The following is a 26,100-nucleotide window of genomic DNA, read 5'->3' as shown; positions in this document are numbered from 1 at the left end:
AATGGCAAAGAAGTGACATCATGTTAGATTTCTGTGTCTAATGTAGAGAAGTGTGTTTAGTGTTCTGCAAAACAATGGGCTGAGGTTTTGCTCTTTGAGTATCAGGTTTCACTAACTGTGTGTTATTTTTAATTTCAGTGTGTATGCAATCATAAATGTAATGTGTAGGTGAGCTCGCTGCACACTCCTGACCGACAGGTGGCGCTAACACTGCTTCGCCAGCCGCTAAACACTACACGAGGAAGAAGAAGAAGCCGCTAAACACTACACGAGGAAGAAGAAGAGGTTGATGAACGCGCTGCGCTGGTCGCTCACTCACGTGTTTCTGAATAAAGCTGTTCTGAGGAAGAGGAAGATGAAGATCGGGACTCATAACGGCACTTTTCACTGCGATGAAGTTCTGGCGTGTTTCCTTCTGCGACAGCTGCCGGAATACAAGGTGCTCTTCACTACAGCATCAGATAAAGCATGAGAGGAGATGGAGGACTCTAGCATGAAACAGTCTCGTCTTCACGTGTTCTCATGTCTGCAGCTGAACTGTGTTCTTCGCTCCTGCTGTGTAGAGTTATTGTGTAGAGTTATTGTGTAGTTTACTGCAGTGACAGCAGCTGATCGATCACAGACTGACCTGAGAGGTTATTAGTGAGTGTATCGCAGGTGATGGTCATCTGTGGCTCTTCAGGAGGTTATTGTGGTGTTTACTGTAGGAGCTGTGATGAGTGTATAATGGTCATCTGTCTTCTTCAGGAGGTTATTGTGGTGTTTACTGCAGGAGCTGTGATAGATGAGTGTATAATGGTCATCTGTGGTCTTCAGGAGGTTATTGTGGTGTTTACTGTAGGAGCTGTGATAGATGAGTGTATAATGGTCATCTGTCTCTTCTTCAGGAGGTTATTGTGGTGTTTACTGCAGGAGCTGTGATAGATGAGTGTATAATGGTCATCTGTCTTCTTCAGGAGGTTATTGTGGTGTTTACTGCAGGAGCTGTGATAGATGAGTGTATAATGGTCATCTGTCTCTTCTTCAGGAGGTTATTGTGGTGTTTACTGTAGGAGCTGTGATGAGTGTATAATGGTCATCTGGGCTCTTCAGGAGGTTATTGTGGTGTTTACTGTAGGAGCTGTGATAGATGAGTGTATAATGGTCATCTGGGCTCTTCAGGAGGTTATTGTGGTGTTTACTGCAGTGACAGCAGCTGATCGATCACAGACTGACCTGAGAGGTTATTAGTGAGTGTATCGCAGGTGATGGTCATCTGTGGTCTTCAGGAGGTTATTGTGGTGTTTACTGCAGGAGCTGTGATAGATGAGTGTATAATGGTCATCTGTGGTCTTCAGGAGGTTATTGTGGTGTTTACTGTAGGAGCTGTGATAGATGAGTGTATAATGGTCATCTGGGCTCTTCAGGAGGTTATTGTGGTGTTTACTGCAGGAGCTGTGATAGATGAGTGTATAATGGTCATCTGGGTCTTCTTCAGGAGGTTATTGTGGTGTTTACTGTAGGAGCTGTGATGAGTGTATAATGGTCATCTGGGTCTTCTTCAGGAGGTTATTGTGGTGTTTACTGTAGGAGCTGTGATAGATGAGTGTATAATGGTCATCTGTGGTCTCTTCAGGAGGTTATTGTGGTGTTTACTGTAGGAGCTGTGATAGATGAGTGTATAATGGTCATCTGTGGTCTTCTTCAGGAGGTTATTGTGGTGTTTACTGTAGGAGCTGTGATAGATGAGTGTATAATGGTCATCTGGGTCTTCTTCAGGAGGTTATTGTGGTGTTTACTGTAGGAGCTGTGATAGATGAGTGTATAATGGTCATCTGTGGTCTCTTCAGGAGGTTATTGTGGTGTTTACTGTAGGAGCTGTGATAGATGAGTGTATAATGGTCATCTGTGGTCTTCTTCAGGAGGTTATTGTGGTGTTTACTGTAGGAGCTGTGATAGATGAGTGTATAATGGTCATCTGGGTCTTCTTCAGGAGGTTATTGTGGTGTTTACTGTAGGAGCTGTGATAGATGAGTGTATAATGGTCATCTGGGCTCTTCAGGAGGTTATTGTGGTGTTTACTGTAGGAGCTGTGATGAGTGTATAATGGTCATCTGTGGTCTTCTTCAGGATGCAGAGATCCTCCGCAGCAGAGACGCGTCGCTCCTGAAGCAGTGTGATGTTGTGGTGGATGTCGGAGGAGAATATGATCCCAGTCAGCAGCACTATGACCATCATCAGAGGTACATCTTCATCATCCTCCTCCTCCTCCTGTACTAGAACTGTACAGATTATTACTGCAGCGCTTCTTCATCATGTTATTTATCATGCCTGATCACTTAGAGAAGCTGTGAATGCAGAAATGTGTGGGGAATAATTGGCTAATTGGCATTTACCCATTTTATGTGAAATGTGCCTCTATGCTATTTGATAGTGATAAGATATAATACTGAGAATAATAGTATTTGATACAGCTGTTTACCGATCTCATTACCTCACATTAATTTAACTGTAAATATAAATAGATCTTCAGACTCCTTCCTGAACTGATATGTAGTTTGGAGCATACCAGGTTGTGGTTTTGTACTTTACGATGAGTGTTTTGAGATCAGGATCTCTCATTACCTGATTTTCAGCTGAATTATTTATCTCTGAAAGCATTGGTGAATCCTCATCCATCAGTTCATGAGGGTTGTTGAAGATCTGCAGTGTTTTCCAACATAACCAATGACCGGTGCTTCATTTTGGTGCAGTCATAATCTTCCCACCGCTTTTCCTTCAGCACACAACACTTTGAATTATGGCAGTGACTTCCTTTAAAATGTAAACAATCAGCGACTGACCGTGAGCTTGCTGACGCCATCAAACATATGTTATATATGTTAGTCAAATCAAAAATAAGAATATGCATGAATCAAAAATATTCTTTGAACTGGAACATCGAGAGAGTCTTTAGTGCACTGCAGTGAATGATTGATCCGTGCGTGTAGATCTGACCGTGTGTGTGTCCACAGGTCTTTTGTGGAGAGTTTCCACAGCTTGTGTCCAGAGAAGCCCTGGGTGACCAAGCTGAGCTCGGCGGGGTTGATTTACCTTCACTTCGGCAGAAGAGTTCTCTCGCAGCTGACGGAGCTGAAGCAGGACGAGCCGCAGCTGGAGGTCCTGTATGACAAGGTCAGTTCGATCTAAACGCTGTCCCCAGAACACAGACCCAGTGTCTGACTGATCTCTGTTCCAGATGTACGAGAACTTCGTGGAGGAGGTGGATGCGGTGGATAACGGGATCAGTCAGTGTGATGGAGAGGTGCGTTACTCCATCAGCACCACCCTCAGCGCTCGCGTCGGCTATCTCAACCCTCACTGGAACAGCACCGACCAGGACACCGAGGTTAACACACCGCTTCACTCACCTTACACCAGAATCACTAGCACACATACCTGCAGACTCCAGCAGCGAGGATCTAATGCTCTTTAAACTCTTCTGAAAGATATTTTGTAATCAGCCGTTTCTGTAAACAACAGATTCTGATTTTAGAGTAAAACTGCAGTGTTGATTTGAAACCACATCTCTGTCTGTGATAACTTCCTGTGAAGTTGATGCATGGTAAAATCGAATTTATAGTTTACGTAAAACAAGTTTTCACAGAAACACATTTTATAAATATTTCAGCCTTTAGACCATTTTTCTAGGGATGAGGCGTAATCATAATTGATTGTGTTTTATACAGGTGCTGGTCATATAATTAGAATATCATCAAAAAGTTGATTTATTTCACTAATTCCATTCAAAAAGTGAAACTTGTATATTATATTCATTCATTACACACACTGATATATTTCAAATGTTTATTTCTTTTAATTTTGAGGATTAGAGCTTACAGCTCATGAAAGTCAAAAATCAGTATCTCAAAATATTAGAATATTTACATTTGAGTTTGAATAAATGACCATCCCTACAGTATAAATTCTGGGCATCTCTTGTTCTTTGAAACCACAATAATGGGGAAGACTGCTGACTTGGCAATGATCCAGAAGATGAACATTGACACCCTCCACAAAGAGGGTAAGTCACAGAAGGTCATTACTGAAAGGTGTGGCTGTTTACAGAGTGCTGTATCAAAGCATATTAAATGCAAAGTTGACTGGAAGGAAGAATTTGGGTAGGAAAAGGTGCACAAGCAACAGGGATGACCGCAAGCTTGAGAATACAGTCAAGCAAAGCCGATTCAAACACTTGGGAGAGCTTCACAAGGAGAGAACTGAAGCTGGAGTCAGTGCATCAAGAGTCACCACGCCAGACGCCTTCAGGAAAAGGGCTACCAAGCCACTTCTGAACCAGAGACAACGCCAGAAGCATCTTACCTGGGCTGTGGAGAAAAGAACTGGACTGTTGCTCAGTGGTCCAAAGTCCTCTTTTCAGATGAAAGTAAATTTTACATTTCATTTGGAAATCAAGGTCCCAGAGTCTGAAGGAAGAGTGGAGAGGCACAGAATCCATGTTGCTTGAAGTCCAGTGTGAAGTTTCCACAGTCAGTGATGATTTGGGCTGCCATGTCATCTGCTGGTGTTGGTCCACTGTGTTTTCTGAAGTCCACAGTCAACGCAGCCATCTACCAGGAGATTTTAGAGCACTTCATGCTTCCTTCTGTTGACAAGCTTTATGGAGATGCTGATTTCATTTTCCAGCAGGACTTGGCACCTGCCCACACTGCCAAAGGTACCAAAAGCTGGTTCAATGACCATAGTGTTACTGTGCTTGATTGGCCAGCAAACTCGCCTGACCTGAACCCCAGAGAGAATCTCAAGAGGAAGATGAGAGACACCAGACCCAACAATGCAGAAGAGCTGAAGGCCACTATCAGAGCAACCTGGGCTCTCATAACACCTGAGCAGTGCCACAGACTGATCGACTCCATGCCACGCCGCATTGCTGCAGTAATTCAGGCAAAAGGAGCACCAACTAAGTATTGAGTGCTGTACATGCTCATACTTTTCATTTTCATACTTTTCAGTTGGATTTCTAAAAATCCTTTCTTTGTATTGGTCTTAAGTAATATTCTAATATTTTGAGATACTGATTTTTGACTTTCATGAGCTGTAAGCTCTAATCATCAAAATTAAAAGAAATAAACATTTGAAATATATCAGTCTGTGTGTAATGAATGAATATAATATACAAGTTTCACTTTTTGAATGGAATTAGTGAAATAAATCAACTTTTTGATGATATTCTAATTATATGACCAGCACCTGTATGTAATTGGTCTGAACACAAACAGCAGATGGATTAACTGAAAATGAAGATTGGGTTCCTCTGGCCATATTTGCACTGCAGGTCTCGACTCCTAACTCTGATTTGTTGGCTGTATCTTATTTTTTGGGAACCAGCTTGCATCATTTTTTAAAGATATACAGTACCTGCATTTACATTATACACTCGGTCGAAACAACTCAAGGCAGACACACTGACCCGGAAACAGGGTTGCCAGGTTTGCAAAATAAAACCAGCCCAATTGCTAATCTAAACTAGCCATCGCCTCTGTCACAATCACAATCCGGGGGAGAGATCGCTGTAACAGTGCGGCAACAGTGTAGAAGGAGCCCAGTTCTGCAGGAAAACTGTGGACTTGGCAACACTGCTCAGAAAAACACCATCCGAGTCAACATCAGACGCCACCGTCAGTGACTGGACAAGTGTAGATGCGTCTGGCTGCTGAAACCACTCTTAAATGTTACTCCTCCCAGAATGTTAAAATAATAAATGTGTGATGTTATAGTCCGATATGACAGCACTAATGCAACACGCATCGCTGCAGATGAGTATCTGAGTGTCTCTTCAGCAAGCAGACGCACAAACTGCTGCAAATCAAACTGAAAGTAAGCCGCAGACGCTCGGCACACAGTCCTCTTCATTAGAAATGCAGCGCATATCTGTTGCGTTCGTTGATGTGATGTTAATTTTGCATGATGGGAATTAAAGATCAGATTTATATCCGTTTTGTGGAGAGACAAGTGTAAATGGAAGCGTTTTTAACAAAACAGATAGGTATCCGATCAGAGAAAAGTGAGCGTGTGTAAACTGGCCCAATGAGGCCTGAAACCCGTCTGAGAGAGTATCAGGATCCATGTGCTGTTTTCCTGCTCGAGTCACCTGAACCTCTGTCAGACGAGAGTTGCGTTCAATACACAACAACTGAATACAATTAGCATGAATTTCAGGTGAATAGCATGCATTTTTACAATCATGTAAAGAATATTGTTTAAATCTTAAAACTTGTACATCACAGGAGGGCTTCCGTAAAGCCCTGGCTCTTGTAGGAGTAGAATTCAAGGACCGTTTGGATTTCTATATGAAGGCCTGGCTGCCGGCGAGAGAGATCGTGCAGAAAGCTGTTCAGACCAGATATCAGGTGATTAATATCTCAACATTACAGTCTGGAGGCTCTGTGATTCACTGATGGCTTGGTCTTGCTACACTGCAGGCTGTACTGAAGCGGAGATGGTTTTAGCTGCTCAGGTGTCCTGCAGACAGGTGCGTGTGTGTGCGTGTGCATGTGTGTGTGTGCGTATGTGTGTTTTTGTGAAAAGTCAGGACATAGATGTGTATAAAGACGAGGGTATGTCAGGTATTACAAGGTGAAGGTGACATCTCAGGACATTGACCCATGTCCCCACTTTTCAAAACGCTTATAAATCACTCAGAATGAGGTTTTTTTGGGGAAAGCTGAAATGCACAGTCTCCTGTAAGGGGTAGGTTTAGGTGTAGGGTTGGTGTAGGACAATAGCACATACAGTAAGTACAGTATAAAAACCATTACGCCTATGGAGAGTCCCCACTTTTCACACAAACGAACGTGTGCGTGCGTGCGTGCGTGCGTGTGTGTGACTGATTCACCTGTGACAGAGTCTGAGGATCATCTGCAGTCTGTATTTAAATCATCCTCGAATCCTGGGGTTCACAAACTTTTCCATTCCTGACCCACCTAGACAAGTGTAATCTGTTTCAAGACCCACCGAAATATTTGAGATCAAAAAACAATTGACATTACTGTAAGCTTAAAGTATTTAAGAAAAATAACCATTAGTTTTACAATTAACCCCATGTTTGTGCCCTGCTCACCCCGTTCATGTGAAATGTTTTTACAGAGCGTTTCCTTGTGTAGCCAAATACATATGAAGGAACGAAAACAACAAACTCTTCATATCTCTCAGAAAGATACCGTGCCAGGTTCAAACAGACGACAGAAATGAATGAACGTACCTGAAACAGTTTTAATTTCCCGGTGTATGCGCTCTCATGCAGAACACAGCGCAGTGAAGTGAGCGAGTTTCTTCTCATCAATAATGCGGACCGAGACTTTTAATAATGAACCGTTGCTCTGAGACCCTCTGTTATTACAGCTCATACACACCCGCGCTTCAAAACACGCAACGCATGATTTAAATCACAGCCTTTGTGGTTCGAAAAACGCACGAAGCAATATCACAATTCATAATTAATGTTGGTATATCGTGCAGCCCTAGACTGAACTGTGTGTGTGTGTGTGTGTGTGTGTGTGTGTGTCACTGAAACACACATTTATCTGCAGCCAAGTGACTTTGAGCGACCCACGGTTTGAAAAGCCACTGGTTCCCAAACCCTGTCCTGGAGTCTCAGCGCTGCACTTATCAAACACACCTGATTCAGAGCCAAAGCATCAAGAGAAGTCACACTATCAAACAGACAGTAAACAGACTACATTAGACGAAAGAGTGATCAAATATTAAAAACTCCTAATTAAATAAAATGAATGGATTTTTAGTGTAATACAAGATGGAGATAAACAGTCAAACACACAAATAAAGCAGCTTCCCATGCTCAGGGTTTGTGCCCAGCATGCATTGCACATGCTACTGTAGTTCACCTGCATCCAAAGGCTCTTTGTTAGTTGAAAACGGCAGCTGAGACTGAGACTGAAGAACTGAATCTACTCCACTTATATAATATCTTAAATCAGTGCCCCAACAGGCTCTTAAAGAGTAGCCCAGTTTAGCAGAAGCGTAGCTCTCCTGGTCGTGGGTGGTGTAGAAGCGCTGTGGTCGTGGTGTAGAAGTGCTGTTGTCGTGGGCGGTGTAGGAGCACTGTGGTCGTGGGTGGTGTAGGAGCGTCGTGTACGTGGGTGGTGCAATGGGTGGTGCAGGAGCGCTGTGCTAGTGGGTGGTGTAGGAGCGCTGTGGTGTAGGATCGATGTGCTCGTCGGTGGTGTAGTGGGTGGTGTATGAGCGCTGTGCTCGTGGGTGGTGTAGCAGCGCTGTGCCCGTGGGTGGTGTAGCAGCGCTGTGCCCGTGGGTGGTGTAGGAGCGCTGTGCCCGTGGGTGGTGTCTGGTGTGTAATGACTGTGCTGTGCAGGTGGATCCGAGCGGAGAGCTGCTGCTGCTGGCTCAGGGTGGCTGTCCCTGGAAAGAGCATCTGTTTGCGCTGGAGAAGGAGCTGAAGGTGGACGTGCCCATCAAGTTTGTGCTGTACTCGGATCAGAACGGACACTGGAGAGTCCAGTGTGTCCCGGCCGGACTCAACACCTTCCAGAACAGGTGCGCCTTCTCCTTGTCATCCTGAAACGCTTTCACACGACACCATCAGCACACGGCTTCTGTTATTCAAGAGTATATAAGACGTGAAAGATCTTCGAGTGTAATAACTCATATGTGACCCTGGACCACAACTATTTGTAAATCTGGAATCTGAGGGTGCAAAAAAATCTAAATATTGAGAAAATCACCTTTAAAGTTGTCCAAATGAAGTTCTTAGTAATGCAATATGCAATTAAGTTTTGATATGTTTACGGTAGGACATTTACAAAATATCTTCATGGAACATAATCTTTACATAATATAAAAGATAATTTTGACCCATACAATGCTCTTGCTGCAGATATACCGGTGTTACTCATGACTGGTTTTGTGCTGCAGGGTCATGTGTAATAACTGATATTGTATTCACTGTTGCCGGTTATAAACTCCTAGCGTTGTTTCATCACGGCTGAAGCGAGGAGATTGATTTGTGCCGGTCTCGTCTCTAGATTGAGTCTCCTGGAGGAATGGCGAGGGGTGCGGGACGAGGCGCTGTCGGAGCTGAGCGGGATCCCCGACTGCATCTTCGTTCACGCCAGCGGCTTCATCGGAGGGAACCGCACACAGGACGGAGCGCTGGAGATGGCCAAGAGAACGCTGCAGACCGCACCCAGACCTTTACCCAAATAAATCTTTGCTTTTATTCATGCTTTTGTGTGTGTTCACTATACAGAAATTGACAGAGATGTTGTGGATTATTTGCGAGGTTTGAAAGGATTCAGTTTCACACGAGAAGAACTGGACTAGACATCTACAGTAATCTTTTTATACAGATAATGAAAATACTGCACTTTTTCTTGGCCTAAAAATGTAAATATGTAAAAAGACAGTTAATATCAGAGCTTAGTCAGGTAGAGCCATATTTAATTTTGGACAGGAATGAAAATGAAGCTGTGATAGAAATACAGTGCATTCAGTGGATTGTGCTGCTGTTGAACAAACTGGCAAACATCTATACCTCAGCCTTATTTTCATATTCAGTAAGGTGTTTAAGATCAGCTGGTCATCTTCACTCCTTGATGCACTTATAGTGAAACCTCAAAGAATGATTTATGTGTAACTAAATAGTAATCTTGAACTTGGAAAAGTGTGCTTTTTCTGGTTCTTCTGAGTGTCAGACACACATATATCATGCAGTGACTGCATCTGCTGATCTGGCCTGCTCTCTCTCAGGATCTGAGGAACCCTGCTCTAATGCATTAATACTGCAATAAAGTTATTTTCTGTGGCCACAAAAATACCATTTCTTAGAGTTGAAGTGAAATGACACTGAAATGTTTACTGGAACAGATTAGTTGATTGTAATATTGATTCTGCTACAGTTCTGGCAGCTGATATAAATAACTATAATTATTATTTATATACAGGTGCATCTCAATAAATTAGAATGTCGTGGAAAAGTTAATTTATTTCAGTAATTCAACTCAAATTGTGAAACTCGTGTATTAAATAAACTACTTCAGTCTGTGTGCACTGAATTTAAGTCTTTGGTTCTTTTAATTGTGATGATTTTGGCTCACATTTAACAAAAACCCACCAATTCACTCTCAACAAATTAGAATACTTCGCAAGACCAATAAAAAAACATTTTTTGTGAATTGTTGGCCTTCTGTAAAGTATGTTCATTTACTGTATATGTACTCAATACTTGGTAGGGGCTCCTTTTGCTTTAATTACTGCTTCAGTTCGGCGTGGCATGGAGGTGATCAGTCTGTGGCACTGCTGAGGTGGTGTGAAGCCCAGGTTTCTTTGACAGTGGCCTTCAGCTCATCTGCATTTTTTGGTCTCTTGTTTCTCATTTTCATTTTGATAATACCGAATAGATTCATTTTCATACTTTTCAGTTGGATTTCTAAAAATCCTTTCTTTGTATTGGTCTTAAGTAATATTCTAATATTTTGAGATACTGATTTTTGACTTTCATGAGCTGTAAGCTCTAATCATCAAAATTAAAAGAAATAAACATTTGAAATATATCAGTCTGTGTGTAATGAATGAATATAATATACAAGTTTCACTTTTTGAATGGAATTAGTGAAATAAATCAACTTTTTGATGATATTCTAATTATATGACCAGCACCTGTATGTGTGTTAAGTGGTATGAATACTTTTGCAAGGCACTGTGTGTATGTGTGTATATATTACATTTCTGTCTCCCTCACTTCTGAAATGATGGCTACGCAGCTGTATATAGTATACACATGCTTATATACTGTCTATACAGCTAAGCACTCCTTATGTGTATGTTCTTTATGGGAAAATGCTTATGCAATTTAGCTTATGGGTTCATATTCTGGTCGCATCTGCTTGCTGGTATATAATATGCATCATCAAATCTTTTATTAAAAAATAAAACTGTAGTTTACAGCAGAAACAGCGACAAACGATCGTGACTCCTGGCACAAACTCTGGCAGCTGATACATAAAAATGTATAATAACAATAATAACAATAATAATAAATAACACACCTGTGGGAACTTTGCCTTAATATTTTAAAACACCATCGCTCGCTACTGAGAACAGCGTAGTTTTTACCGAGCAAACAGCAGAAACGGCGAGAGAAACCGATCATGGGGACCTGTCAGGGAGAGCCCCAGCTGTGCTGATCTTTCCTGCAGAGCTGAGCTCGTCCCTGATCAGACTCACCTGCCTGTGGTCCTTAATGCTCAGGTGTGTTTGATGAGGGTCGGAGCTCAGCTCTGCAGGAAACTGGATCTCGTGGGTCAGAGGTGAGGATCTCTACATTACATATGGTGAAATCTACATATATATTTCCAGAGTAATTTATTAGTACAAAAACTGTGAATGTCCCAGAACAAATGTGCAAAGATCCTAAAACATACAATTTTAAATAATTAGTTTATTGCGACCTCAAAATTACAAGAAGTCACGCTGCAACTTTCCACCACCATCAGATGCAGACGCTCGTTTAACGGCCAGTGCAATGCAAGCTGAAGTGAGCGGATTGAGGATAAGCTGTGGAGCCCTCGTTAGCAGGAGCTGACGACTCTGTGTCTGACTCACTGAGTGCTGCACGTTTGGATGGACCGCTGGAGATAATGTGTGCTAGATGTTTCCAGACAATATGATCTGGATGTTATCTGTGATGAAAGCTGGAACACAGATTTGTGTTTCTTCCTCAGAACTCATTGATCAAAGGTTTGTTCAACACTGGGTTACGGATGGACTGCTGTCTGTGGCATGTTCCTCAGTGTCCTCTGCTGCACAGCAGTCATTACTGTATGCAGGCATTGCCTTCAATTATGGCCTGTATCACAATTCTGGCGCGTTCTTGGCAAAGACTTTTTCATATTACGCTGTTGTGAGTTGATAGTACATCTACTGTACAAATAACTTCTCAAAGGTTAACTCTTCTTTAAGCTCTACATGAGAGAACTGGCATTTCAGTGCTGAAGTTCTGCTTATAGTGACCAGGGCCTCGTTTCCAAAATCCATGCCAACGGTCAGATTGATAGAAGTGCTCAGCACCACGTCAGGGTCTCAGAGTACTGCAGGCGTTTGGAAATCTGAGCAGTTCTTGACAGGTGCTCTTTTATACGCTAGTGGCATTATTAAAGAGCTGTTTACAAGCTGGAGATCTGAGACCATTTAGCTGTACTCAACTTCAAGATTTCACATTTGGAAGAGACAGCACTTTTTTTTTTTTTTGAAGGTTTCTGCCCAAGCCTTTGTAAATATGTCTACGCTCTCGCATGGGTTTCCTCTGGATCTCAGGAGTCTGTGGATTCTGAAGTCTCACTTTCAACTGTCTTTCAAAGAAATTCCACAAGGTGTCAGGATTTCTCTTGTCTGTATCAGTATCATGTATTTGTGTGTCCACACTGCGTCTACATATTTTTTTTCTGGCTTGTTTTTCCATATATATATATATATATGTGTATATATTCTCCAGGCGTGAAGAATTTAGAAACAATAAACAAAAACATAGCCTCTTTAGGCTGTAGTCAGACCTGTTCATCCCCTCGTACGTTAATTCTGGGTACTCTACTCACATGTGATGATATTGTTTGCTATCTGTAAGTCTCCTGTGTCACACCGGACCAAACAACAGCTATAACAAGTTCTTTTCTAAACCCATGTGTGTCTGGAGTGCGCTTTCAGTTAGTGCTCGAGAGCATCTATTAACACAGATTCACCCAGCAGCTTATTTACATTATAAATGTACCATTGCTAATAGTCTTGGCTAAAGTCTGCTGCCACCATGAAATATAACCAGACAATGTACTGTATGGAGAGACTCACATTTATTTTAGGAAAAATGTAACAAGTATTGGGAAAATGTATGTATATACACCATTGAGAAAAGTGGTATATTTTATATCAAGGTTTATGCTGAAAATGTTCTGTGACCTGACATTTTAACACCCGTGATGACCTTGTGCTCTCTGTTTTCAGTAATAATAACATCCAGCTTCGTTTTTAGAGTTGCACCGTTTTGAAAAATCTTTAATAAGTTGTAATAATAAAAATCTGCTACTCTTCCTACAGTATGAAGACAATCTGCACTTCCAGAAGACTGTCCACTACAGCGGTGGGCAAACACACTTCAGGACGTGCAGTATCCTCTCAGGGTGATGTTCAGATCCTTGAGTTCACGTGTAAGGGTTTGTACTGGACTTGATGTATTTTTAGCTGAGCGCTTGGCTATAAAGGTACTCATACTCCAAGTTCAGAGTAATCTGATGAATATGGAGAGAGCGGTCAGTCCTTCAGTATCTGTGTCTGCTCGTGAACCACACTGAAGATGACTGAGCTGAAGACTCAGAGAAGAGAGGATCCAGATCTGACAAGCAGCGTCCCGGCAGAGCATCAGTGTTTCTGGGGTAAGCGTTAAAACACACTTCTGTTGTATCCTTGTGATGAAAGCATGAATATCTGGCCCTGTCTCGATCAAGCAGAGAAACTAGTGATGATCAGTGTGCGCTGGATCTCAGACGTTTGCTTCAGTCTTTCTTTCACGTCTGAAGAATGATTGTTTTGTCTTCTCGTTCTGCTTCTTCAGTACATCATAATTATACAGTGTGTTATCTGCGACGTTACTTTGTCACAAGGGCATGCTGTAAAATCATAATCATCAGAAGAACCATCGATGATATACCAACTTTACTCTATTTATTTTATAGAAATGATTCTATGTGTTGTTGCTACTATAAAAAGTCATAGAAAAACAGAGCACAAATGTTGAAATGTACAAAACATAAATACACTAACCAGACTGCACTACTGCACAATGTATTATTTGTACACAGATGTATTATCTGAAATATTAATGACCATCATAATGAACTATTTTACTTAAGCTGTGATGCTATATTTTTTTCTTTATTTTCCAAGAAAACAAAGACAAAATAAATCAACCCACCTCTGAAACCCGAATACTATATAACAGAACAAAGATGCACTATCTTTTTTATTTTACCAAAAAAACAAAACAACAAATTTAAAAAGCAACACAACACACATACAAGCAAGTAAGATGGTTGATGCGCTCTGACCTTCCCTCTGTCTAAGAGTGCATCTGAAACTAAACAAAAGGAGGAAACGGGATAAAAGCAATCTCTAGGTTGTACATTTTTAACATTTTCATTCATTAAAAACAATAATACGACAGCTCTTCTCTTTTCAACTATCACATACATAGGTTTTCAAAGACACCAATGGAAGGTAATTTCACCAAATGTGCTTCAGGCCGTTCATTAAAGTAATTTCATAAAGAATAGCATAAACAGGGAAAAGAACTACATTTATCTTTTCAATTCTGACCAGAGCACAGTCTGGCTTAATGCTGACTTCACAAATTAGTAAGGCTTTTCTTTTTTTGCGATGTTTTTTTACAGCGTGAGGTAGCTTACAAAAGAAAACTCAAAACTGGGCCACATGTGGAAGTAAAAGTACACTGCGTGACATAACAGGGCTGCGGGGACTGAAGAAAAAACCTAACTTTAATGCACGAACACATATACACAAATAAACAATTAGATGTCTATTATATATCTGTTCGCTGGAAAGAAATGCAGGGTGTTTCATCAGATTAGCACCATTGATTATGTTTTAATGCACAGTAATTTACATACACTGTAGTGATAAGACACACGAACACTTGCATGTGATTGTCAAAGTTCAGGCTGTTGTAAAATGCACGTGAGTCCGATAATTATAGAAGAAAAAGATAAAAATACTTAGTGTGGGACTCACCGATGTACAACTCTTGATTCAAATGCACAGGGGGAAATAGCACCTTAACAATAAATAAATAAAACCAAGACACTTCTGCTTCTGTGTTTTCTCTGGCTTCTCCCTTATGTAGCGTTGCGTTGGGCTGTGAGATGTCCCAGAGTGCCGAGGGTCGAGACGCCGTCTGCCCGTCAGTCACAGATGAGTACTGCTAGTGCCTATCAGTGCATTTCCTAAAAATACTTTCGGAAGCACTTCTTTTCTAGTCATAAAGATGTCCCACTTAAAAATGTCTAGTTCTTAAGTTTCTCTCTTTCTTTGTTCCTCGCTCTCGAGTGTGTGTTATCTCTCCCTAATTTTGTCTGTATCCGGTTTCATTTGTTCCTCTGTCTTTACAAGAAACAGACGGCACCCACGTCCACTCCAAACTCCTGATGAGCTCCTCCAATATCCATAGGTGCAATGTCCACAATGGGCAGGCGTGAAGTCTTCTGTGATTTGTACTCGATGACCGTCTTGCTCCATTGTCCTGTGTGTTTCTGTAGGGACAAAAAACTCTGTAAGGAGCCTGTTCACACAGAACATGTTTTTGCACTCTACCGAACTGCTTCTCTATTGTTTTTGTATGTAATCGTGAGCAACACGTTTTAGAAAGCATTTGTGAGTCACACTATACTGGTAGCACTGTATGTTTGTGGTTGAGTTCAACCCAATGAGGACAAAAACAAAAAGGCGTTGTTGTCTGTTTGCTCTCTTTGGCCCTGTTTACGCCTGGTATTAAGGTGAGTTTTCGGTGATTCGATCTCAAGTGGACGATGCTAAATACAGATGTAAATAGGGTGTAAAATGTTTTGAGCTTGTCCACTTTCGACTACTTCCAGAGGTAGTTGAAAACGCATTCGAAATGTGTTCGAACAGCCACTAAAGACCATCTGCACTAAAGATCATTCTTAAACATTACCGTGTTCATTTCCTATCCGTTAACAGACTAAAGTAGAATTGAATTTTAAATTAAATAACATTGGATAAATACAGGTATGTCACTCGATAATAAATGTTTTTCTTTTCAGTGGTTTATTTTTGCAGGCACGCAAGCAACAGGAGAAAATGGAGAATAAAATGACAAATAATAGGGATAAAATAAATAGGACTATATGAAATATGTTTCAGTTAAATAATTAACAAATTAACAAAACAATAGGGGGAAAAAATTGTTTCATTTAATTTTTTTATGGCCACATCACGTTTAAGGTAACAGAGATTGCTGACAGCACATCCTCTTTGTTATCTTTATTTTACAAAGGCAAGTTTTGTTCTTATTGTCAGTATAACCCTTATAAAAGTAAACCCTTTACAGTTTCAAATTATGTCCTACTCATATCTTTATGACCAAAAGTGACAGAATTTTTTAGTTTTTTTCCCCCACTGTAATAAGTACGATATCCATAATCGCCCCGGAGCATCTCGCACACACACAACAGTGTGAGATGTTTATAGGCTTATGTTGTTTATAATGAATGCCTTTATAATTTGTTTTATTTTAGAATTGTACATGTAATTTTGTACTATAATTTTATAGCTACTTACACTTTCTGATTTTTATCTTATTCAGTTCTGAATACCGATAAAATTTAAAGGATTTACTAACAACTTACATGTGACTAATGTGACTTTTTTTTTTTTCCAGCGCAATTCTGACTGATATGTGAAGTGTAATTGTTTAGCTCATATGTTCAGCTCATATGTAAATTGCACAATGAATGAATGAAGCTTATTTCACAATATTAGATTGAAAGATCAAAATAAGCACACATTCACTGGCCCATAGACCCTGCCCTCAAAAGAAATCAGAACAGAAGTGGTGGAAAGTGGACAGAAGAGACCGATTAAAACAGCAGGTGTGAATGAGAATGTGTCTCCCTCATCTACTTGTGATCTGATCGACCAAAATGCATCTTAATACCAGCTGTGAACAGGGCCTTTGTATCATTTAGCTGCAACAAAACAGTTCTGGAACTATTATGGATACATTCACTTCTATTATTATTATTATTATTATTATTAAATTCTTGATTGCCAAGCCTGGTCAGAAGTGTTTCCTCACCTTGCAGCCGTCCTCAAGAACAGCATATGTGAAGCGGCTGTTGCCCTCCGCGCGGATCTCCACATCATTGGACCCCTGCAGCAGCAGAGCTTTCTTCAGGTTTCCAGTGGTCTCATCCATGTAAGCAATGCTGTTCTTGCAGTGGTAGGTGAGGTTCTGCGAGGCCTCTGTGGACAGCAGTCTCAGGAAAGTCATCTGAATGCTTGCTGTATTAGGTGCCAGATTGTCGTCTCCATAGCCAAACTGTGGAGGGAAAACAGAAGAAAGCACATTAGACAGAGATGATCTAAATCCTAAAGAATCGTTCTGAATAGTCCTGAATCAACTCAAGGGTTAGCAGGACCAGAACGAGAGAGACTCACATGGAATCCACCATTCATGGCTTCTCCAAACCAAACGTGTTTGCGTTCAGCTCCCTTGGAAGTCCACCAGCTCTTGCGTGGGATATTGGCAGGCTTTGGATAAACGCAGGTCTCGCCGGTCTCCATGTTGCAGAAGACCTTCATAGCATCAACTGTGCAGCCCTGGTTAGGATCAATCCAGTATTCACCTGCAAAGAGACAAAACGTTATTTCCCGCACATATTCCCTGTACTTTATCAAGACAGAAGCCAAACCTCCCACACGTGCCCTGCTCAAACATGCCTGCGGGGCAAACTCACCGCTCTTCCAGTCGGGGTGGCAGAGCTTCAGGTCTCTGCAGGTCCGGGCCGGGCTCTTCTTAGTGCCGTCAGGACTGCGGATGTTCTCCATCTGATTGTTCAGGGATTTCAGAGTGGCATCCACCTCTGCATCGTGCTGGCGGTCACCTTCGGCGGCCTGGTCTGCCCTCATGTACCTTAAGGGGTCAGGACCCTTCTCAGGATGGGACAGACCAGCAAAAGCAGACATGTCGATGCCGGGGCCCGGGGGGCCAGGAAGACCGGGGGGACCAGGATTTCCTGGGGGGCCCTGAGGAGAAGCAGCGTATGAACCGATCTTCTGTTAAACTAACAACCTTACGTTTCAGCAGACTTTTTTTTAATCAGAATTTTTAAGACCAGCTTTTCGCAACCCTGGTCCTAGAGTACCCCCATCTAGAGGTCGCCCAATGTTTTGGTTTTGCTGATTAATCGGCACCGATAGTTGATTGCTGGAACTATCGGTTATCTGCAAAAATCCATGCCGATAGTTTTCTGGGTTGTGTCCATTGCTGGAGCGGCTGAGAAGGTCTGCTGTCATTACACAGTACGAGAGCGGCCTCTAGAGGCGGAAATAACCGACACCTCGTGCTGTTTGTTTTGACACGTGATGCTGCGCTGCACTGAACAGAGCAGGAAACTTCAGACACTTATTTAAATGCAGCTGACAGAAAATCCTGCTGTGCCACAGAGCGCCATTCACATGGATTCCCATTAAATTAAATTATATTTGTCCCAAATCATTGTTAATGTACATAATGACTTTAACCTAGGCTGTACAATTGTGTATTGTGCATTTTTCAGTGAAACGTTTCTTTCTGTGGCTCCAATACAGAGAACTATAATATAATTTGCGCTTTCTCTTTCCGTTTGCTCCGTTTTTTTAAACACTGAACTTCAAACTCATCTATGCCACATGGTTCATTCTTGAAGTAAACTTATGTCCGTTTGGTGATTAAATCAACTGTTTTAGACCGCTGCTTGAACTGAATGCGATGCATCCGGTTTGTGTAACACCTGTCGTCCTAGACGCAGCGCTGCGCTTTTGCCCGGTGTCATCAAGTGTTCTAAAATAGAAGCAAATAATGTGTCATTTCAATGCTATGGCCTTTGTGTAGATATTTAAGGATGTCCATCTTTAAGCATGACTGTTGAAATGAAATGGTAACACTTTACAATAAGAGTCCATTTGTAATATTAAGATTAATGAAAGCTGTAGAAGTATTGTTCCTTGACAGAGTTTGCTAATTTCAACATTTACTATTACTAATACATTTTTAAATTTCTTCTGTTAACATTAGTTAATAAACTATGAACTAACTTTAATGATCAATATAATAATTAATATAATTTTCTTTTATTCATTTACAAAAATAAATTATTTATTTATTTTTAAATAGTAAAGCACTATTTTAGTTTTCATTCATTATCCATTTTAAAAACTATCGGTTGATTAATCCATATCAGTGTGGTACAATCAAGCTATCGGTATCGGCAAAATCCACTATCGGTCGACCTCTACCCCCAACAGTACACATTTTGAATGTCTCCATCTGACACGCTCATTTCAGGCCGCAGAGCCTCTATTAACTGGCTGATGAGTTGATTTAGGTGTGTTGAACTAGGGGGACATAGAAAATGTGAATCGTTGGCGATACCGCTGTATAAGTTTAGTCTTGCTACTCACGGATGGCCCAGTCTCTCCAGAGCGACCGCGAGGTCCAGGGGGTCCGATGGGTCCAGGCAAACCATTTGCACCATCTTTTCCAGCTGGACCAACAGGGCCTGGGGGTCCCTGGAAAGAGTGAGAAGTCTGAGTCTCAGCACAACATCACCTGTTTGCATGATCCAAGGGTGTCGAATCCTGCTCCTGTAGGGCCTCCAGAGTTTAGTTCCAACCTGCTCCAACACACTTGCCTGTGGCTTTCAAGCTGTTTTTTGGGCCTCATTTATAAAATTTTGCATAGAAGCCATTCTACAAACCCACAAGGAAAAGTGTGAACATCTGCCTAAACCCTGATGTGCCACATGTCAAAGACGAACGTTGTTGTTGGTTTTTGTGTACACACACTGTAAGATCAGATTTTATAAATGAGGCCCCTTGTGTTTGATTAAGGTTGGAGCTGAACGCAGCAGGGTTTGACACCTTGGCAAATACAGATGCAGTAATAATGCTCCTGGCTACATACTCTTGCTCCACCGGGTCCAGAAGGTCCAGAAGCTCCTTGGTCACCAGGTTGGCCCTGTGTATGGAGGACAGGTGTTTTTGTGTTATCACATCTTACCTCAGTTTATGCATATATAATGCTTTAGCTGAATATGTCACAAAGAAACAGCAACTTACAGGAGGCCCAGGCAGACCCTGAAGACCGGTGAATCCTCTGTGTCCTTTCTGTCCTCTCTCACCTGAATCGCCAGACTCTCCCTTATCTCCGCGCGGGCCTTGTGGGCCCTGTGATTAATGGACATGAGCATTGCAACTCTACATTAACTCTCTCAGTCTACAGTCAATTTTTTGTGCATAAATTCACACATTGACCATTGAAAGCAGAATCGATTCCTGTATGGCAAGAAAAGCACTCACAGGCATTCCCCGAGCTCCAGCAGGCCCCGAAGCTCCAGCAGGTCCTTGGGGTCCCTACAGTTAAAAGTAATGAGTGTCAAGTGTGTTCTATATAAAATGTAATCTTTTGGCTTAAAATCATCTATTATAAATCAGAAATCCTTTTTTCCTGTCTTGTCATTTCCAGTGTATTTTTGGACAGGCCTATGCTTTCCATGCTTTTACTATGTATTAATGGCAGCTTTGAGACATAATCCCGTCCAGCTATACCACTTTCCAGATGCAACACATTTTAAGGGAAATTCAACTAAAAAAGCTTGGAATGTCTCAACAGGTTTGATTGACATTTTTATAGCATTTGTAGTGAATTAAAATCACTCATACGCATTCCATCCTGTTGAGAAAAATGACATGAGTATTGATACCGAATAGACTTTCTTAAGTCAATCATTAAACTAGTACAATGTCACAAAATCACTGATATAGTCAATTTAGTTGACAAATTTTCCAACCCGTTAACTGGTTTAATCAAATGTATTTTATTTATTTATTTAAATAGCTTTCATTAATTTCAAACTGAGACCATTTATGGTTAAAAAAAATAAATAAAAAATATCCTTTAAATAATACCCTTCAATAACATGAATAATAAATAACCATTTTCCTTACACAATGTTACAGACTAATAACTAATGTTTGGTCATTTCTTCAGTGCTCTTCAGATCTCTAGGAATCTGTACTTACGGCCTCTCCTCGGTCTCCCTGTTTGCCGGTGGGTCCGACCGGACCGGGAGCACCAGTGCCACCCGGAGCACCAGGAGCACCCGTGGGTCCAGTGTCTCCTCGGTCACCCTGAACAGAACATAATGATGCAGAGAGTCAGCAAGCATAGCTCAGATCATACAAAAATGATAACAGCTTAATGAAAGCATGTCTGTGGAGGCCTTATAATGAGAAAGCAGATGGATAAACACAATCCTCTTTGATGCCCACCTTTATTCCTGCGGAACCGTCTCGGCCAGGAGGACCATCAGATCCGGGATTGCCCTGCAAAAAAATTCAAATATTAAACTCGCTGTGAGTGCTTTATATATGTACAGCATGTATGCATGTATTGATTAATGTCAGTTTCGAGACAACAAGCAACTGTGTACAAGGAAAGCATCTAATCTCCATTTCTCCTATTGTTTTTTAACAAATTTGATTATTAGTTTTCACGTTTGTTGGAAAACGGTACAGCTGGTTTATATTGGTTTGATTTTATCAGTTCAAAACCAGTCCCGTAACCCTGAGCTTGTTCACCTAGATTAATGGTACAAGCTTCTGGAAAAAAATGGCCTTGCGTTTTCTAAAAATTAGGTATAGAGCGTGTGTTTTTTTTTCTTCTTTTTTTTAGATTTACAAAATAAGATCACATTGCTTAACCAATACGTGTGTCCATACGTGTGTCCATACAGCAAGTCCATACGAAATGTTCAATTGTTCATTACTCTCTGTCATCCAAATGGCCATTTGCACCCTAACCATGTTAACGCTTAACACTTTGTTAACATGGTTAACACTTCTTGGTATCTACATTTGGTTTGGCTCCTCTCCTCTCCACCAGGAATTGGTCATAGAGATATACTGTAGCTTGTGGCGGTTTAGACTATTCTGTTAATGTTCATTTTACAGTTTGCTTCACTGTTTGTTTGCTAAATCTGGCAAACAGTCAATTCTAACAGGCATTATGCTTCCCCTTTTATAAGGATAGCTGGTTCACGCCAATCCATCCTGTGAAGAGTATAAAGGTGAGAGAGCAGAGCTCATCTTATCAGTGTCAGGATGGGCTTCTGCTCCTAGAGTCCTGCAGTTCACTTCCAGTCTGCTCCAACACACCTCTCTGTAATGATCAAGTTCTCCTGAAGATCCTGATGAGCTGTTTCAGGTGTGTTTGATTTGGGCTGGAGGTGAACTTTTGGATGGCAGATCTCCATGAACAGGAGTGAACACCACTGCCTTAAGTAGTAAACACTTACTTTCATGCTTCAGCCATTCATTACTTTAGGACAGTTGATACAAAAAATATCAATTCTGTCCTCATTTAATTACCTTCATAATTCAAACCATTTCAAACCTCTATGACTGCTGCTGAACCCACACAATACATATTTATTAGAAATATGTAAACCTATTTAAACCTTCATATTTAAACCTAAATATTCAACCTCCATTGTTTGAATTGGTGTCAGAAACCTATAGAAAGATTAATCTCTGGTTAGATGGGGGAACTGGGAATTTGGGAATGAGGAATGTCAGAAAAGCAAAGCAATGAACCTATAAATATCTGAAAAAAATAAAAAATTTTGGTGAGGATGCAAAAATCCTGTAAATTTCCAGATTAGCACTGTCCATAAGGCAGGGAGCAAAGACATGATTAGTAGCTACTGGCAATAAAACGCTGGACTGAAGAGAGGCTTTAACAATTACATTCTGAAGTGCAGGACAAAATGGGCAGTTTTCAATAAACTGAACATATTTAATCATAGAGTACATTATAAACTGGTGAAATGCGATGATGGTACAAAATCACTGATACAGCTCTCTCAGTTGTGAGGGTTATAGATGAAGCTCTGACAGAAATGTGGATCCACTGTACAATACATAGACAAGCCTAGACAGGAACATGCCAAATGGTTTTCAGCATGTCCTGATCAAAGCACAGGCTCTAAATACCAGTTTTGGGATCGGATTGGGAGCACTTTACAAACAGCTGCTTCTGCACACTGAAGTCTGCTGGCTGTCATCGCCACTCGATGACTTGTGTGAGCAAGTACTACTTTCTCTGTCAAATATTGTCTCCACAGCACTGGAGCCCTGAAACTGCACAGTTGCGATGTCTCTTTTATTTGACACAACCATTTGATGTCTTGGAGCCTTTACTAATGAGCTGATAATTAGATTGAGGTGTGTTTGATTGAGGAGACATATAAACTGTGCAGCGCTGGGGACTCCAGGACCAGGATTGAGAACCTCTGGCTTATAGCAATAGACTAAAGTCGCATCTTATTATCACGTGCTGTGGCTTTTATTTCAAAGTGAGTTATATAATGCAAGTAACATCAAGCACATAAAATGTGCAAAACTCTCCCGTTTGGTTTTGAGCAGAATGTAATGAATGAAACATCATTTAGGTGCAACCTGAACTATGCAGTTTGCATGTTTTCCTCGGTTTGAGCGCTGGTTGATAGTATGTGTTGTGCTGAAGTAAATCTCCAGGACCGTGGCTGGTTGTGACGTACCTCTCTCCCAGGTTCCCCAGCAGGTCCGGTCAGACCGGGCGGTCCAACAGGTCCAGGGGGTCCACGGTCTCCAGGTCCTCCAGGAGCTCCTTGTTTACCAGGCTCACCCTGTGATGGGGATCATTAGATGAATGTCATCCACCTGTATTAGATCTGCACTTGCCTGTATAAAACTCTTTGTTTTTTGCTATTTCTTAACTGTAAGTGCAATTTGAGAAATGATAAATCCCATATTAAATGACATGACTTTTGATTTTCAGTCATGCTGTTGTGATTTTTGGTGACACTGTGAAATCTGCTTAATTTTTTTAATAATGCATTAACATCAAAGTGTTTCACTGGCAAGGGATCATCAAACATGGAAAAACATTCTCATGCTTTTGTCTGTTTGTCACATTCACTGGAAACTGAAAAGCTGACAAAGTATAACTACATAAAGTTCACCTTAAAGGAAAATCTGATAAAAAGCTTATGACTGAAACAGTTTCTCTCTCTCCTGTCACTGTCATCATTACTATCCTAAATGTCAGTGTGTTTATCTGGGACGTTGGAGACTCACAGAGGGTCCAGGCAGGCCGGGGAAACCTCTTTCACCACGCTGTCCAGGAAGACCAACAATACCACGCTGCCCAGCCAGACCCTGAGGACCTGCAGGCCCATCCGGACCCTGGAAGAGCACAGAAGTGAAAGCCACAGTGAGAATAGAACCTAAAAATACTTTATAATATGTGACCCTGGAGCACAAAAGCAGTCATAAGCAGCACAGGTATATTTGTAGCAATAGCCAACAATTGTATGGCTCAAAATTCTAAATTTTTCTTTTATGCCAAAAATCATTAGGATATTAAGATCATGTTCCATGAAGATATTTTGTAAATTTCCTACCATAAATATATCAAAACTTCATTTTTAATTAGTAATATGCATTGCTAAGAACTTCATTTGGACAACTTTAAAGGCAACTTTCTCAATATTTAGATTTTTTTGCACCCTCAGATTTTAAAATAGTTGTATCTCGGCCAAATATAGTCCTATCCTAACAAACCATACATCAATGGAAAGCTTATTTATTCAGATTATAAATCTCTATTTTATAAAACTGACCCTTATGGTTTTGTGGTTCAGGGTCACATATAAGACACTTGTCACAAAATGAGTCTGGACTTTGCAATTAAAATCTCTAGGAAACGCTCAGAGTGTTGCTATCTTTACTATGTGTTGAGCTGTAAATGCTGTATGTTCACACTGATGACCAGCCGTGCTAAATGACAGCCAGTAAAACTACGTACATGAGGCCCATCTTCTCCAGGATCTCCCTTCTCTCCAGGAGTCCCAGCCGGCCCACGCAAGCCAGCGTCCCCGGGTCTTCCAGGAGGACCACCGTCACCGCGCACACCCTTAGGACCGTCTTTACCAGGAGGACCAGCAGGACCAGCCGGACCCGGGTTACCCTGAGAATGACGTGAACCAATGCACATTAACATGAATGAAAGACTGAAGTGTGGAGGACAGAGCATGTGAAAGGACATCTGTCTACAGGAAATAGGTTGGCTATTTATGCACCTAGAGGCTTCAGCTGACCATTAGTAATTTGGGCTGATGCACACATTACATTAATCAAATGTTTCACACTGCATTAATGATGTACATTTGTATACTGAGCAGTTATTCCTTAAAGGGGTCATGAACTGCCATTGTTTTTTATTTTGTACTGTTCTCTGAGGTCCACTTATAATGTCATCAAGATTTTTACATCAAAAAACATAATTTAGAAGTAACAGGCTATTTTCTACCCTGGGCTAAACAGGCAGAGATGTATACTCTGTGGGCGGGGCTAAACAGGCAGCGATGTAGAAGCAGGTGTTGATCTTCTTCCACGGAGGCGGTGCTTATCCACACTATTACATCAGAGTAGAACATTCCACAAGCTGTTGTTTTGGCAGACTGGCTTCAATATAAGCTGTTTTTAGACTTATGAGAAAGTTTTGATTTCTGAAACTTACAGGATGTTTTTTTATAGTACAATGACCAGGTTGAAAAATTACAACAGCTCCCCCAGACCTAGCACCCGTCTAGGAAGGTTTGGAGTAGGGAGACTGAGGATGCGTGCACGGGCCTACGCCTGTTAGACTATACCACATTGTGTGAGATTATCTCAGGTCTAGGAGCTGGGTTTGTCTAAGCATTGGGCCTAAAAGTGAAAGTTAGATTTATAGTCACGGAGTCTGTGATGGTTAAGTTTAGGGTGTGATTTAGTTCAGCCTTAAATCTAGCAGTACTTGAGTTGAACCGGCTAGGTTTCTAAGAAGTTTTGTTAAGCCAAATTGCCATGTTTCAAAGACCATAAATGTCACAGTTAGATTATAATCGCTGGGTCTGTGACGGGTAGGTTTAGAGTGTGGTTTAGTTTAGCTGTCAAAAGATCAAGAGAATTTTGTTTTCTCAGTTCATGACCCCTTGAGGTCTTTGTCATAGTGAACAGGTCCATTGCTTTACTTACATTGGGACCAGGAGGTCCGACTCTACCAGCAGCTCCAGGGAAACCTGTGGCACCCTATAAAATTAATAAAAAATTAAAATTGAGTTTCATGATCTACATTTACAAAGGATAGTCTCTTGTTAGTACTTACAGGAGGTCCTTGAGCACCGCGAGCCCCTTTTGGTCCAGACACACCAGTTGGTCCCT

At 41.3% G+C, this 26,100-nt stretch overlaps 2 protein-coding genes across 7 annotated transcripts in view; one reads left to right on the top strand and one right to left on the bottom strand.

The window, feature by feature from the left end:
• Nucleotides 1–244: 244 nt before the first annotated feature.
• Nucleotides 245–9,232, top strand: LOC131549252 (MYG1 exonuclease-like). The gene is made up of 7 exons (XM_058791259.1): nucleotides 245–439; nucleotides 2,110–2,222; nucleotides 2,994–3,153; nucleotides 3,218–3,367; nucleotides 6,267–6,389; nucleotides 8,369–8,550; nucleotides 9,039–9,232. Exons 1-7 carry the CDS (start codon nucleotides 290–292, stop codon nucleotides 9,217–9,219), a joined length of 1,059 nt encoding a protein of 352 aa, XP_058647242.1. The 5' UTR covers nucleotides 245–289; the 3' UTR covers nucleotides 9,220–9,232.
• A 4,764-nt stretch (nucleotides 9,233–13,996) lies between these two features.
• The window catches only part of col2a1b (collagen, type II, alpha 1b), a 44,964-nt gene continuing 32,860 nt past the window's right edge, over nucleotides 13,997–26,100 (bottom strand). For all 6 annotated transcript variants that reach the window (XM_058791233.1, XM_058791234.1, XM_058791235.1 and 3 more), the window contains 15 exons: nucleotides 26,045–26,098; nucleotides 25,915–25,968; nucleotides 24,704–24,865; nucleotides 23,974–24,081; nucleotides 23,415–23,522; nucleotides 21,127–21,180; nucleotides 20,878–20,985; nucleotides 20,155–20,208; nucleotides 19,915–20,022; nucleotides 19,760–19,813; nucleotides 19,258–19,365; nucleotides 17,553–17,841; nucleotides 17,254–17,441; nucleotides 16,892–17,134; nucleotides 13,997–15,326 (listed from right to left, as the gene is read on the bottom strand). In XM_058791233.1, coding sequence (XP_058647216.1) covers nucleotides 15,180–15,326; nucleotides 16,892–17,134; nucleotides 17,254–17,441; nucleotides 17,553–17,841; nucleotides 19,258–19,365; nucleotides 19,760–19,813; nucleotides 19,915–20,022; nucleotides 20,155–20,208; nucleotides 20,878–20,985; nucleotides 21,127–21,180; nucleotides 23,415–23,522; nucleotides 23,974–24,081; nucleotides 24,704–24,865; nucleotides 25,915–25,968; nucleotides 26,045–26,098 — 1,839 coding nt within the window. In that variant the 3' untranslated portion in view covers nucleotides 13,997–15,179. The remainder of the gene's footprint in view (nucleotides 15,327–16,891; nucleotides 17,135–17,253; nucleotides 17,442–17,552; nucleotides 17,842–19,257; nucleotides 19,366–19,759; nucleotides 19,814–19,914; nucleotides 20,023–20,154; nucleotides 20,209–20,877; nucleotides 20,986–21,126; nucleotides 21,181–23,414; nucleotides 23,523–23,973; nucleotides 24,082–24,703; nucleotides 24,866–25,914; nucleotides 25,969–26,044; nucleotides 26,099–26,100) is intronic.

This window comes from Onychostoma macrolepis, chromosome 11 (assembly GCF_012432095.1).
Source record: "Onychostoma macrolepis isolate SWU-2019 chromosome 11, ASM1243209v1, whole genome shotgun sequence".
Classification (NCBI taxonomy): Eukaryota; Metazoa; Chordata; class Actinopteri; order Cypriniformes; family Cyprinidae; genus Onychostoma; species Onychostoma macrolepis.
Note: the sequence above shows the minus strand (reverse complement) of the source record. Positions and strands in the feature narration are given on the sequence as shown.

Coding starts and splice junctions, on each gene's coding strand:
- LOC131549252 (XM_058791259.1), top strand. CDS start 290: ATGAACGCGCTGCGCTGGTCGCTCACTCACGTGTTTCTGAATAAAGCT. Junction 440..2,109: donor GACAGCTGCCGGAATACAAG/GTGCTCTTCACT, acceptor GGTCTTCTTCAG/GATGCAGAGATCCTCCGCAG. Junction 3,154..3,217: donor TGGAGGTCCTGTATGACAAG/GTCAGTTCGATC, acceptor TCTCTGTTCCAG/ATGTACGAGAACTTCGTGGA.